This window comes from Lemur catta, chromosome 2, assembly GCF_020740605.2.
Source record: "Lemur catta isolate mLemCat1 chromosome 2, mLemCat1.pri, whole genome shotgun sequence".
Classification (NCBI taxonomy): domain Eukaryota; kingdom Metazoa; phylum Chordata; class Mammalia; order Primates; family Lemuridae; genus Lemur; species Lemur catta.
Window position 1 is genome coordinate 112,691,350 of NC_059129.1, and position 15,885 is coordinate 112,707,234.

At 32.5% G+C, this 15,885-nt stretch overlaps 1 protein-coding gene across 1 annotated transcript in view; it reads right to left on the reverse strand.

The window, feature by feature from the left end:
* The window catches only part of TRDN (triadin), a 333,314-nt gene that overhangs the window by 85,518 nt on the left and 231,911 nt on the right, over positions 1–15,885 (reverse strand). Inside the window, exon 22 of the mRNA XM_045544289.1 lies at positions 357–407. Coding sequence (XP_045400245.1) covers positions 357–407 — 51 coding nt within the window. The remainder of the gene's footprint in view (positions 1–356; positions 408–15,885) is intronic.

Here is a 15,885-nt window from a genome sequence, read left to right on the forward strand (position 1 = left end):
ATTTTATCAGTGGGTACAAAGAAAGGAATCAGACAATATGGAGGCAAGTTCTTTCTAATATTCTTTACTTCCCTTCTAGACTTTTTAAAACTTTTTCATTCCTTAAAGAAAATTCTTTTTTTCTCTTTCTTTCTTTCTCTTTTAGACATTGTAATCAGAGCACTTTCTAGGTCATAGTGAACAAGAAAAAAGTATTTTAGGGACAGATAAATAAATATTAGTCTTTAAAAATATGAGTGTGACCTGTGTAACTTTGGCTTACATATCTGCGAAGGAGATGCTGCTAATGTACTATGTACTCATTCAGATATTTTTACTAATACATTTCTATTATTATATTTAATTAACTCTATTACCTTTATCCTTCAGAGGTGAAGAAGGCTTCCCAGATTTTTCTTTTTTAATTTCTGCAAGAGAGATCATGGGAAAGAAAGGTTACAAAGAGTAACAGAGAAAAAACTGCAAGTTTCTTCATGTGTTTTATTTACTGAGCCTTGAAGAACCAGAGGGTTTCTGAGTTGATATTCAAGATACAGATGTCTCCTGGTATTTCTTGCATGCAAGACATTGAACTGAATACGCAGAAAACAGAAAATAAGCCCATGAATTACATCATAAGAACAGACTATAATGGTCACAAAATAGATACAAATAAGATGTTATGGATTTTGGAGAAGGAAGATATGATAATAATAATAATAGCTGACATTGTCTACTTACCATGTGTCAGGCACCGTTGTTTGCTGTTTTCTCATTCAGTATTCACAACAACCCTATGAGTTATAGAAGTTCTGCTTTTCACATATTATTTGTGCTTTTCCCATAAATGGATTAAATAACTTTCCCAAGGTCTTTAAATAGGAGACCTGGGATTTGAACCAATATCTCTCTAAACTCAACTACATAGGTACTGGTGCTAGTAGCTGAATGATGGGCTCAGGAAAGGTGTTAAGCATGTGGTACCGAGGCAGAATACTGAGGTAGAACTTGAAAGATGGAAAGGAATGAGGCCAACAGAAATCAAATGGAAAGAAAGGCATATTTTAGAAGGACAGAGAGAGAATTTGGAAGCCTGGTGGACAGGTCTATCAGTTTGGCTGTGGAAGTCATTTGTAGACAATAGAATGCAGTAGCCAGTAGAATGCACCCAGCCAGTTGATGCTGGGTGACTTCCAAGGCTAAATCAGAAAATGCCATAATGTTTTCCCCTCCTTATCTGGTGACATTTGCTCCAGGAAATCCAGCTTCCATGTAAGTAATCCAATCAACACCACCATGCTGGAGAGGCTACATAAAAGCAGTCCAGCTAAGAGCCCCAGCTGAGCTCTCAGGCAACAGCTAGTATCAACTGCCAGCCATCTCGGACATGCAGAAGCTGGTGATTTCACACAACTGCAATCCAGCTTGACATCTGACTGCAATCATATGAGATACCCAAGCAAAAACTGCCTATTTTATCATTCCTGAATTTCTGACCCACTAAATCATGAACAAAGTAAAATCAGCTATTGTTTTACATCACTAAGTTTTGGAGTGATCTGTACATAGAAGTAGTATATGAAAAAGTAGTTAACCAACCAATAGCAAAATATTGAACCATATGATAATTATCCAGTAGAGTTATACAGATAATAGAAGAAGAATTTATTAATTAAATTTTTAACACTACAGAAAGTTTTCACTGAGAAAGATGCCATTTGGGTTTAGGCTTGTAAATTGAGTTGAACTCCACTGGTCAGGAAATACCATTTTAACTATATAACTGAAAGTAGATGTAAATTAGATTTTTTGAAAAAGCTAAGAATGGTTCTTGAAGTTTTTACTTGGTTTAAAGTGGGCTAATTTGCCATTACTGGAGATATGAAATGTAGGAAAGAGAAGTGTTTGGAGGAAGATATTATTTTAGTTTTGAATGTATTATGTTTCATATGTCAACAAGACACTCAGAGAGAAAATTTCCAGCAAAGAGTTGGAAAAACAGGTGAAAGGCAAATTATGTGCAAGTATTGCAGAGGCAAAGCAGCCTATGGTATCATTTATAAATGGAAACTATCAATATAAGTAGTAATATGGTTTTTTAAATGACCCAAACAAATTTTATTTGTTTTGTTCATACAGATTGACTGGATTTACTGCACAAATTAATTATACAAAGGCAAATAAAGCAGAAAGTTAACAATTGTTTTCTTAATAATACATGAAAAGTGAAAAAAAAAAGACTAATGTCCTGAGTTGTAGCTATTTATCAGCATATTTCAAATTTAATCTCACATAATTTGCCTATATTGATATATCATGCATATATTGGTAAAAATAACCTTAATTTTATAAATTTTGATGTGCTGTTACTAGATGTTTAAAAATTTAAAATACATACAATTGTGATCAAAATAGTTATAAAAGTCAAGCTTTAAATAATTTACCAGATAAAAACTATTCATTTTGGAAAAAAATTCTATAGCAATGAATGTAGGACTTTTTTTTTAAGTTATGGGCCTGAATATATTTAAACAAGAAAAATAAATAGAAAACAGCATTTACTTTTTTGTCTAAAATTATCCTGTGGAAGATAACATGCATATATGGCAATAGTGTTTCCTTCTACAGTAATTAAAAGAAAAGTTCCATGAAAAAGAAAAGACAAAAGACGGAAATAATGGAAAATCCATAACAGAGGAAATCAGCCCTCGAGTTCTTCCTGGCACAAACATAAATAGTATGAACACCAAACAATGAGTACTCAAGTATGTTTAAACAAAATAGTACTAATTAATTATGTCATTAATCTAAATGATCATATTTAAATTCAGTTTATTGGTGACATTTTATGAGGATACTAACAAAAATGCTTTTGTTGGAACATTCTGACTTGATGTCAGTGTCAAAAATAGCTAGACTGAAAAAAAAAAAGTGAATTGGAGGGGTTAAAGGATTTTGAGAAAATCACCAGGCTATTAAGACCTCCTGGGAGTGTAAAGAACCAGATTCAAAATTCTTAGCCTTTCTTACCCAGCTCGCTCTACTGAGGGCTCAGAAATATCATTTCAAAAACTGTCTAACTATATGTCTTTTTAAGATACAGTATGTATGCCTGCTGATTTGAGAATTTTTTTCATGAACATAGTGAACAAGACCAATGCATCAAATTTTTGGACTTTTATTCTGACGGAAGAATAATTTTAAAGAACCATATGGAGAGCTTTATCCATAAGTTCAATGATACCTGATAATTTCCCAGAGTATGACTACTAATATAACATCACACAGCATCAGAAATATTAAAATTGTTTTATAACATCTCTATATTGCTTCCTAATGTGATACTGCATCATTCCTAAAGTTATTTAATTGTGATTATTGCATGATTGTTTTAATATTTAACATGTGAACACCCTACATGAATCTGTCATTGCTTTATGCTCATTTGTATGTAATTTTTTACTATCAGGGATATTTTGGAAAAGCTATTTCATAATATTCTATCTATTCCAAACTCCTAAAGATAAAATTTATAACTAAATACAAAGAATTTTCAAGTTGTCTAGATGGCTTAAAATACTATGATTGTAATTACCATGAGGTAAAATATAACATACTGATTCTTTATGTAATACTAATTTTGAATTCTTCTGAAAAGATGTATCTGACTTTAATTTTACTTAGGACACTGTCCATGAACTTTGTAATTAAGTATGACTGGGTTGGGTAACCATCCTTAACTTTCTCTTTGTCCTGATGATACATTTAATCACTCCTCAGTCTATGGGTTAAAGAACTTGGTACACATATTTTTAACATTCTAAAACATTTTTTCATAAATATATGTTTAAAAATCCTTAGGTTACAACATTTTCAATTCAATTATATTTATATCTTGGTGTTTTTTATTTTTAAACCTTGGAAGCTTCTTTTATTTATTTCATAGTTTTTATGTTGTATTAAAAAAGAATTAAATTTTGCAAACTGTAATAGCCTCTATTTCTAACTAGACAGGCCAATTAAAAGCATAATAAAAAATTCGCTGGATTGACATATGAACAGTGCTGTCAGTACTTGGAGAATATGGTGAGATATTCCTCAAAAATTTGTAAATAAGGGAAACTAGATTGTTCTTTCAAAGTTAAGTTACATATTTAACAGAGTCAGGGGCGGGGCAGTGAGTGAGTTCTAAAAGCATCAACCGTGTACTACAACAGAACACTTTGTAAATACACCTCTGAGGAGCTTCCTTTAAATATGCATGGACTGTATATTCTATGAAAGTTGGCCTGTATTAGCGTGTTAAACCCATGACATATATCATGGCATAAGAATTCAAAAAACTAGTAGATATAGAACTTGTTTAATGTGTATCCTGCAATCACCACGAGGGAGGAAGTCTTGTCCAATAGTCTCAGTATTCTAGTACTTTTGACAAGCTGTAGTACAGTTCTATAAATTATCTTGGCTGAGGGGGTTCTTGTGAAATCTTCTAAAGATCCTTTTCCTTTGATTCAATTCTGATCCAACTTTACAATTACTATGCTTTGAGGCTGTGTAATTTGGCTACAAATAGTAGACTCTTCACACACACTTTGATACTCCAGTCATCATTACATATTAATAATCAGAACACCAATTGGAATTCTGGAGTTCACCTCATTTGAGTGCACCTTAGTTCATCTCTGCCCTGTTCCTTCAGAAAGATCAGCAATATGTAATGATATAAAAATATTAGCACTTTTTATTTGATAAGGATTTAGATAGGTGTGATTTTAACTTCTATTTCAATGTTTGGGGGATGAGGGCATTCTAGGGACAGATTTAGCTACTGAGCCCTAAATAAGCTACAAAAGATTTTGTTTTTTAAAAAAACTTTATTAGCCATTCAATTTTCCTTATGTAGCCAGGGTCAACCTAACATGTCAAAGTTCCCATATTTGAATCCAGAAAACAACTTTATTACGAGACTGAAATTTCTTTGAGGGCAGAGCTGGGTCTTAGTCATTCTTGTGTCCACATGTAAGGATAAACCATTATTTTGTGTGGTTAGACACATTTACATAAGATCTCTTTCACTTCTTACCCGTCTCCAGTGGGGTAGCTATTATCCAAATTTTATAGATGTAATAGCTGATACTAAGAAAGGAAAATAACTAGCCCAAGATCACAGCTACTAAGTAGCAGTGGGAAATCTGAGCCCCGGATATCACACAACAAAGCTAGAGTTAAACTGCTACACTCTGCTTCCGGGAGCATCATGGATTATAAAATAGACAGCACCACAGATGCTCCTTTAAAGTAAACAGCATATTTGTATCCTCTAATGACATTAATGTTCTCAGTAACTTGTCAGCCTGCCACAGCTTTGCAAATACTATTTATAAAACAAGGACTAGGTCCTCTGACACATACTAAAACTCAACAACTATTTGTTGAATGAATTAATAAATTTGCCAAATTTTGTGCTGATCACATTTTTTATAAGGAAACTTATTGTGAAATCTTTACACAAAAGCCTAATCATCATTATGATCTTCTTACATGGTTAGTTATTTTCTAATTTGCAATCCCAGTCTGGCAAAAGTGTCAAGCAAAATGATGTTGCTGATATTAGTTTTACTAGACCAAAAAAATTGCACATATTTCAACCTAATGTTTGCCTAGTATTTAATTTTTTGTTATTTAAGAAATTTTGAGTGAATTTCCAAAGATGAGTTATCTCACATACATATTTGTATACCTATGCCAATTTATTTTTTGTAATAGTCTCTGATCTTCTATTTATATAGATATGACATATTCTATTTTTATAATAATTTTATGGATTATGTATATTCTACATTGTCTTTTGAACTTTTCTTAATTTGAAATCCTATTACACAATGCATTTATGTGGGATCTCAAGAATCATTCTTTTTATAGTCTAACTGTTCAAAGTGAAACTTCCTTTATGAGAAGATATATTGAAAAGTTGAACAAATATAATTGAATGTAAGAAAAATGTTAACTTAAAAATTATTGATATGATAAAAATAAATAGGGCTTTTAATATATCCTTCTTTTATTTATGGTGTGGAATTTCAAAATATAGTAATTTGAAATTCTCTTGATGGACTAATTCTTTGAGATTTCCATATACTTTTAAAAAACATGAACAGACTTTAATTTTAGAGCAGATTTAGGTTCACAGTAAAACTGAGTAGAAAGTACAGAGAGTTTCTACATACCTTTTTCCTGTTATAGAATGAATGTTAGTGTTCCTCCAAAATTCATATATTGAAATCCTATCTCTTAATGTAATGGTATTAGGAGGTGAGGCATTTTGCCTAATATCAGCAGTGTCATGAAAGTGGAGCCCTCATGAATAGAATTAGTACCCTTATAAAGATAAAAGGGACCCCATAGAGCTTGCTCACCCTCTTTCTGCTATGTGAGGGTACAAGTATTAATGACACCAGTCTGCAACCTGGAAGAGGGCCCTCACCCAAATCTAACCATACTGGCAGCCTGATTTTGGACTTCCCGTTTTCAGAACTGTGAGAAATGAATTTCTGCTTTTCATAAGCCTTTCAGTCTATGATACTCTGTTACAGCAGCCCAAACTAAGACACCCTCCATCCACACACACAACCTCCCCCAGGAGTGTGGTACATTTGTTATGATTCACTAACCAATATCGATGCATCATTATCAATTAAAGTCTATAGTTTAGAGTTTACTCTTTGTGTTGTACATTTTATGGATTTTGGCAAATGCATAATTACATGTATCTACCATTGTGTTAATAGTATCATACAGAATAGTTTCGCTGCCCTAAAAATCCTCTGTGCTCTACCTACTCATCCCTCACTCCTTCCAAACCACTGGTAACCACTACATTTTTACTTTCTCTATACTTATGCCTTTTCAAGAATGTTATATAGTTGAAATTACATCATATGTAGACTTTTCAGATTGGCTTCTTTCACTTAGAAATAGAATTTAACATTCCTCTATGTCTTTTTGTTGCTTGATAGCTCATTTCTTTTTAGTGCTCAATAATAATCCCATTGTATGAATGTACCAGAATTTATCCATTCGTGTAATGAAGGACATCTAGGTTGCTTCAAAAGTTTAGCAAATATGAATTAAGATGCTATAAGTATTTGTGTGCAGATTTTTGTGTGGATGTAAATTTTCACTTATTTGGATAAATGCCAAGGAGCATGATTGCTGGATTCTATGGAAATAACATGTTTGATTTTGTAAGAAATTGCCAAATTGTCTTCCAAAGTGGCTGTACCATTTTGCATTCCCACCAGCAAAGAATGAGAGTTCCTATTGCTCCATATCCTTCCCAGCATTAGGTATTGTCATTGTTTGGAATTTTAGCTATTATAATAGGTGTGCAGTGGTTTCTCAATGTTTAATTTGAAATTTCCTAATGACGTATTTGTTGAGCATCTTTTCATATGCTTATTTGCCATATGTACATCTTCTTTGGTGAGATATCTTGTCAGATTTTTTGTAGACTTTTAAAATGAGTTGTTCATTGTCTTATGGTTGACTTTTAAGAATTCTTTGTATATTTTGGCCATAAGTCCTTTTTTAGATGTGTATTTATAAATATTTCCTTTCATTCTGTGCCTTGCGTTCAAATTCTCTTGACAATAGCTTTCACAGAGCAGAATTTTTGAATTTTAATGAAGTTCAACTTATTTTTTTCTTTCATGAATTAAGTCTTTGGTGTTGTATCTAAAAAGTAATTGCCAAACCTGAGGACACCTAGATTTTGTGTTATTTTCTAGGAGTGTTATAGTTGTATGTTTTACATTTAGGTCTATGATCCACTTTGAGTTAATGTTTTTGTAAAGGAGATAAAGTCTGCTTTTTTGTTGTTCCTTTCACTTATGTATGTCCACTTGTTCCAGCTCCATGTGTTGAAAAGACTGTTCTTTCTCCAGTGAATTGCTTTTGCTCCTTTGTCAGAGATCAGTTTATAATACTTTTATGGATCTCTTTCTAGGCTCTCTATTGTGTTTCTTTGATCTATTTGTCTATTCTTTCACAAATACCATACTGTCATGATTACTGTACCTTTATAGTTAGTTGTGAAATCCAGTTTCAATTCTCCAACTTTGTTTTTTTTTCTTTTCTTTCCTTTTTTTTTTTTTTTTTGAGAGAGAGTCTCACTCTGTTGCCCAGCATCAGTGTAGCTCACAGCTACCTCAAACTCCTAGGCTCAAGTGATCCTTCTGCCTCAGCCTCCCGAGTAGCTGGGACTACAGGCATGTGCCACCATGTCCAGCTAATTTTTTCTATATGTTTTCAGTTGTCCAGCTAATTTCTTTCTATTTTTAAAAGAGATGGGGTCTTGTCTTGCTCAGGCTAGTCTTGAACTCCTAAGCTCAAACGACCTTCCCTCCTTGGCCTCCCAGAGCGCTAGGATTACAGGCTTGAGCCATTGCACCCAGCCACTCCAACTTTGTTCTTATCCTTCAATATCGTGTTGTATATTCTGGGTATTTGGCTTTCCATATGAACTTTAGAATTACTTTGTCAATATCCACAAGATGACTTGCTAGAATTTCGTTGACTCTATAGATCAATTTGGGGAGAACTGACATCTTAAAAATATTGAGTCTTCCTACCCATGAACATGGAGTATCTCTCAATGTATTTAGTTCTATTTCTTTCATCAAAGTTTTGTAGTTTTCCTCACCTAGATCTTAAACATATTTTGTTTGATTTATACCTAAGTATTTCTCTTTTTTGGTGCTAATATAAATGGCATTATGTTTTTAATTTTGTTCATTCCAATCTTTTATTACTGGTACATTGGAGAATACTTGACTTTTGTATATTAATCTTGTATCCTGAAACCTTGCTCTATTTGCTGGTTAGTTCCAGGAAGTTTTTGTCAGTTCTGTGGTATTCTCTTCATAATCCTGTTATCTTTGAACAAAGACAGTTTTATTTTCTTCCCAATTAGTATACCTTTACTTCCTTTTCTTGTCTTATTGCATTAGCTGGGCCTTCCAGTACAATGTTGAATAAGTGTGTAGAGAGAGAATATCCTTGTATTGTTCTTGATATTAGCAGGAGAGCTATTAATTTCTCACCTGTAAATATGATGTTAGCTGTAGGGCTTTTTGGTAGAAATTATTTATCAAGTTGAGGAAGTTTCTCTCTATTCCTAGTTTGCTGAAAGTTTGTATCATTAAAGGGTGTCAAATGTTTTTTCTGCATCATTTAATAAGATCATATATTTTTTTCTTCTTTAGCTTGTTAATGCGATGGATTACACTAAATGATTTCCAAATGTTAAAGCAGCCTTGCATATCTGGAATAAATCCTACTTGGTCATGTATAATTCTTTTTATACACTGCTGGGTTTGATTTGCTAATATTTTAGATTTTCATGAAATTTTTAAAAATTTCTCCACTAAGAGTATTTTCAACTTTGTGGTGGATATGCATGTGTACTTATAAAGAAACCTGAGGTCTGAAACTCTCAAAAAGTGTTTGGTTGGAGTAAAATAAAAGTCCATTCCATTCAACAAACCAAAAACTGTCCTCCCTGTATTGCTTACCAGTGTAACAATGTGCCCCTCCTGTAGATCAAGAATCCTTGGTCCCTTGAAGTCTTTTCTCATGTAAATATTATTTTAAAAGGAGGATATACATTTTTACTTTGAAAGATAAAATACATTATATTCAATATTATTCATTGGGTGTCTCTTTTGTACCAGAAGCTAGAAAAACAAGGAAGTTTGCATGGATTTCAGTCTGTGTTGGGATACATTTACATAGACAGATCAAGTGGATGATAGGGTCATAAACACAAGGCTCTGGGCCCATAGCAGAAGGATCTACAAACTCGATCTGAGAAAATGAAAGACTTCATAGAAGCACCGGCATTAGTAATGGGTTCTGAAACTGATAATAACGTTTGTCATCAAAGAATTATAAAGGCATCTCAAATATAAGGAATAGCATAAGACAACCCTGGAGTTGAAAGTTCATGTGGGTGGATCACTGAATATAGAAAGTGGAGTAGAAGCAGTGAGCAAGGCTGGAAGGTCATACAGAGGGTTGATGGGGAACGACCTGTTAAATCCTACTAAGGAATTTAGATTTATATGTTTCCAGTGATGAGGAGTCTTTAAATACCTCAAATCCACACTTTTTTTTCCTGCCATTGAGTAAATATAATTAAAAAGTTTTGCTAAAAGTATATTATATATACAGAGGAACTGACTGACAATATATAGAAAGTCACTACTGTCATTTTGTAAAAATAATCAAAAACCACCTGTCACTCCCAGCTTTGTTATTCACATTGTTCTATCTCCAGAGACAAGATCTTTTGCTCCATTTTTTTAGCTACTTTTTTGCATGTTAAGGGCATAAATTTTATATCTTGTATGCCATTAGTATTGATTTTCCTGCTTAATTTTATATTCAGAGATTCTTTATGTCACTTAATTTGACATCCAATAGTATGCTTTGTTCCTGAGATATATTTTTTGCAATTTAAGTATAATGTAACACATCAGTAAATACTTCAAATATTATCATTCCATTTAGTAGCTTTACATAATATTTTAAAATATTTCCATTTTAGAATCTGAATCTGACTATCTCATTGGTACATTTGCACAGATTGTACTTTCAATCAGAAGACAAAGTGTATGCTTCAGTATCCGGCATGGGACACATTCCTTACAAATGAGAATTATACAATATTAGGGCCAGAAGATCCTTTAGAGATGGCTAAAAAGAATAATATTTGCTTATAAAAGAAGTTTGGGCAAGGCAAATAACTCACAGAACAAATTACTGGTTGGGCTAGACCAAGCCCTAAGTTTTATTTTGAGGTGGCTCTGTACTCTATTGTTCAAATAGGTTAATATTTTATAATTATCACTGGCTCTCATCAGTTATTTCTTCCTCAAAGACCAAAGTTACAAGTGCTAACTCTAAGTTAAGAATTTTTCACTATTATTTGTATTGTCAAGGCTTTTAATGAGACTATAGATCCTTTGTATGGGCTTTTTTGATTGAGTTTCTTTTGGTGTATAAAAAGCAAGTGAAATAAAATCCAGACTTCACAAGTCATAATGATGAAGAAACTTCTTTTTAATTAACATTTTGCCATTCAAAAATCCCAAAGGAAAATGTGAGTTGAATTTTGACTTTTTAAGAATTGCTTTGCACTTAGCTTATAATACATTATCACTCAATGAAAATTGGGACAGTGATAGTCAATAAGGTGCAAGTAAATTTTATGTAGAATGTTGATAAAACTTTTATGTTCATTCCTGAAATTATTTCACCTAAAATGTGTAATTTAATTTATAACAAGAAAGTAGCAATGCACTTTTATACAGGGCTGATGATTTCAGATTATTTCTTTAATTTAATTTCTAAAGTATGAAGCTTATACTTCATTAATTTGTTCCAGGATGTGGCATAGCAATTGATTGTAAGCAATATTATTCAAGATAGTATATGTGTATGTGAATGGTTTTTTTGTTGTTGTTTTCTAACCAAGCCTTTAGTAGAAAACCAATCTGTAAATAAAATAAAAAAGTCAATTGAAAGGAAACAAAATTCTCAGAAAACCATCTTTGCATTTGCCACTCAACTTTGTAATGTAGCAGCTTGTAATATACTTTCCATGAAAGATTCCCAAGGGAAAAAAGGGATCCAAATCCTATGTGGCTTCAACATAATAACAGGAGTGGAAACAAATATTAATAAATAAAAAAATAATTAGCAGCTCAAAAACATTCTTAACCTCACAAGGAAATGTTTCTTGCTGTGTTGTATGCTAAATACCACAATGCATTTTCACAGTGTTTTATATAATCTAGCCTAGAATGTCAAAGGAACATACAAAGTTGATTATTCTCTCTGCAGAACAAAACTTTAATCTTCAAATATCTGTATTAAATACTTAAAATTGTTTTTACATGCAAAATCCTGATGATGGCAGTCACAATTTTGTATTATGAGAGAATGTTCCTTATGATGAGAATGAAAATGGCTCATTACAGATTTAAGAATATTTTAAAGAAACAACAACTTAATATTAAGATGTAGACAATTATCAAGAATATATGCTTTGTATAGCTTTAAAATTACTTTGAATTACATAAAGTGTTGTCAAAAGAAATCTGAAGTATATTGTTGTTAAATTTAGAGTTCACAGGACAACTTTCTTCATATATTTGCATTAGATTTGACTGGGTTTAAGAAAAGCTTTATATCTGTATTCTGTTAGTTTTACAAGAAGGTTGTTGGAAGCTAAATCAGGACAAAGTTAAAAATTATCAGATAGATGAAGCAAGAGCACACATTTGAGGTAAAAATTTTGTTATTTTAAAAACCTAAAGGATTGATAAGATTTCCCTTAGAAAGTTATACTGGTGAATGATAAAATAGGAAGAATGTAGACAGCATAGGAGTGACATATTGCTCCTAGGCATCTTGTCTGATACCTGGCAATGCCAGGTAATGGGATATAGCCCGTCTACCTACCAGTTCCTCTGCCCTGAGAGTTACTGAGGATCCCTGGAGGTAAGAGTGGTGATCCCAGTAGGAAATGCAAGGGCAGGGTGAGGGGGATGCTCCTGGGGTAATACTATAATTGAATTTGCTTCCCTGCAAAATGCCTAGAGTTTATAAGAAAAGGAAAGAAAAAAATGGGCACAGAGGCCACACTGAACAGAGGAGTGGTTCATCTTCATATTAATTGAAAGGTAGAACATTTGCATGGACATTGTAAGTATCTCTTCATGTGACCTGTACGTGCTGGTAGTATATTCTGCATAAAATAAGAGTGATCGAGTTATATATTAGCTTATTAGAGAAAATGGATCATTAATAATAAAGAACTTTTAACTTCTGGGAGAAAGGTACAGCATTAAGGCATGTGCATCTACATCTCTTAGCACTGGCTCCAAATCTCATCAACATCATTGACACACATTATCCGTTTTCTGGGCTGAAATTCTCTTCAGTGTTGAATGACAATCCTACCAATAAATGTATGAATCACATGGATCAAATGTCGCTTGGCCGAAGGTGGCACTTTGTGGGAAACTAATGTAACAATATGAGCTTCATTGGTATACAAACACTTTGAGTGTGTGTTGTTCTGCTGCGATAAGTAGGACTCAGATCTGTCTGTTTATTGATGGGATGGAGGAGTTGGGAGGAAGATGAGAATGGAGGAACTAGAAAGGAAATTCCCATAAATGAGATAAAATAATTATGATATTAAACTAAAAGTATTAAATAAAATAAGAGTAAGAAGAAGTAAAATGTGTTATGTGAGCAAGTGAGACAGTGGAGAATTGCTAAAGGTTCTCTTGAAAGTAAATAAAACAGGTAAACAAGGAGAGTACACTCATTTTCATGTGTTGTCTCTACATGTAGACCGTCTTCTCCCTGAAGCCCACTCCAGATCTTTCACACCCATTCCCCAGCGCCTAGCCTGTTGTGGGCGCTCAATAAATATTAAACAACAAAAGCACAAACTATTGTCAAAAATTTTGGAATTGAAAGGAATCAATAATATTGTTATTATCATTTAACATTTATTGAGGGTCAACAGCACGACTTAGTCAACATGTGCAAATAGATTATTTTATAATCACATATGAAGCAAACACTTAAATACAATTTGTGTAACTAGAACTTCAGTTTCACTCCATTGATTTTAAATGTAAAATTGTTTCTCTCTTTTTTAATAACTTTGACACACCAGGAAATATAAACATTCATTATTCAAATAAGTAAGTTTCTCTCAGGAAAATCATTAATCTTAGATATTATTAACATTCACTTGAAACTATGGGATACATCTGTAATCAGTACACATCACAGATTTTAAAAGAATCAGTGTATGCACAAAGAATAGAAGAATCTGATAAGGAGGACAGTGACAAATATACAAACCATGTAATAGCAGTTGTGTTTTACCTGCTGTTGTGACAATTTAAAACATTATCACAGTTATGGAGGGTACCATTGTTTACAGAATAGCATAATAGCATCAAAGGCAAAGAAAGATAGAAACTCTTCAGGGAGACACAAATTAGCTTATGAATTTTGAAACATTTTTAAGGTAAAATTAAATATTTTATACAGTAAATGAACTCTGGCATATTTATGATCCACATTCTCCTATTTTATCATTAATAAAATCATTACTAATTGTGTTCAAATTTATTTGTGATAGGCAATCAAATTCTATTTAATTTTTTAAAATATTTTTGTCATGTTTCTACTTAACTGGCTTTTTAAGTGATTTTTAATTGTTAAGAGGATGGAAAACTATACTTAATATTTTTATAATGAAATGTTCAACTTAATTTTGAGATACTGAAGTATCCATAAATATTTAAATGTATGAAGTTTGATTTTCCTTAGCATTTGAATCTCAGAACCTTATAAATAAAATTCTTTCTAAACCAGCTTTACTTTGAAAAAGGAATAGCCTCTATTTCTGATGTACGGAGCATACTATTTAAAAACTTATTGAATAGAAAATTTTTACATTTGGAAGGAATATTAGACATCATATAATTCAGCTATCCAGTTATAAAAATTTTAAATATCTAGGACAAGGCCTAACTTTTATAAATTTAGACAGATATCTTGGCCTAATTAGATAATTGTTTAACATTTTCTCCACTTTAAGGTTTTCTTTTAATAAATTCACAATATAATAGCTGTAATTAGTAAAATTTAAATTTTCCAATATCTTTGTCCATATGACTGTTCACCACATGGAGTTAAGAAAGAATACCATGTGCAAATATCATAATAAGGATGTAGTTAACGAATAAGGCATACTTTTATCAATTTTCTCTCTTATTTCCATTTAAAATGGGGATAGAGGAAGGATTCAACCATTTATTTTATGGTTTCTGAAATATTTGGCAATCATTACTATTGGAAGCCTCATTTTGCTTGCTAAATATTTTCTTGCTAAAATATTTTCTTAATTACATGGTATTTAAAGCACAGTTTGTTGAAAGCCAATCACCTAATATCCCTTTCTTCAAAAATTCCTCTCTGTTTACATTTACCCTACAAGCATTTATTGAGCACTTATTGTATGTCAGACTAAAGGAAGTCTCAAGTGATGCCATGCATGGATGTGAATGAGAGAAAGAAAAAGAAAGGTGATTTTCAAGTGATTTAATTTACAACTAAATTACAACTATTTCACATTTTCATTGTTGGACTTAAGTCACTTTGAAGGAAGAAAAGCAAAAATGGGCAGATGCTGGAATTCCAACCTACAACTCAGATCTTTAAAGTTTAATTGTCTTGACTAGTCTTCCATACCCTATAATGCTTCTGTAGAATGCTGCTTTACGGTGACTCTCTTGCACCCCTCCCAGCTAGCAGAAAGCAAATCTTACTACAGATTATCTTCTGAGAGACAGAGATTGAATGAGAGACAAGGAAATGGGATTTAGGAGGGCAGGTTGATTTTGAAAAAGAATACCAGGGAGGAAAATATATAATTAAATATGAGAAATAAATAGCAACAAATGAGCAATTTGTATTAATTTGCAATAGTGAGTCATTGCATTAATGCAATGTACTTTTTTCAGATATAATACGCAAATGTATTAGGATACCGAGTATTTGTAAATTTTTTGTCTTTGGCTTCCCTTGGTTGTCCCTATAAGAATAGCAACATTTATTGTGGAAAACATTTGTTGAGAAGTATCCTGATACTTCTAGGTAGTTGTTTTCTAAAAAAGGAGGAACAGTTAATGGTGTGGTGGGGTGGGGGTGGGATGCACACGTGTGCATATGCATGTGCCTTTAAGTGGAGGAGTTTGTAAAGTGTTTCTCAATATTCAAAATTGCAGTCTAGCCAATTTAAGACCCTCA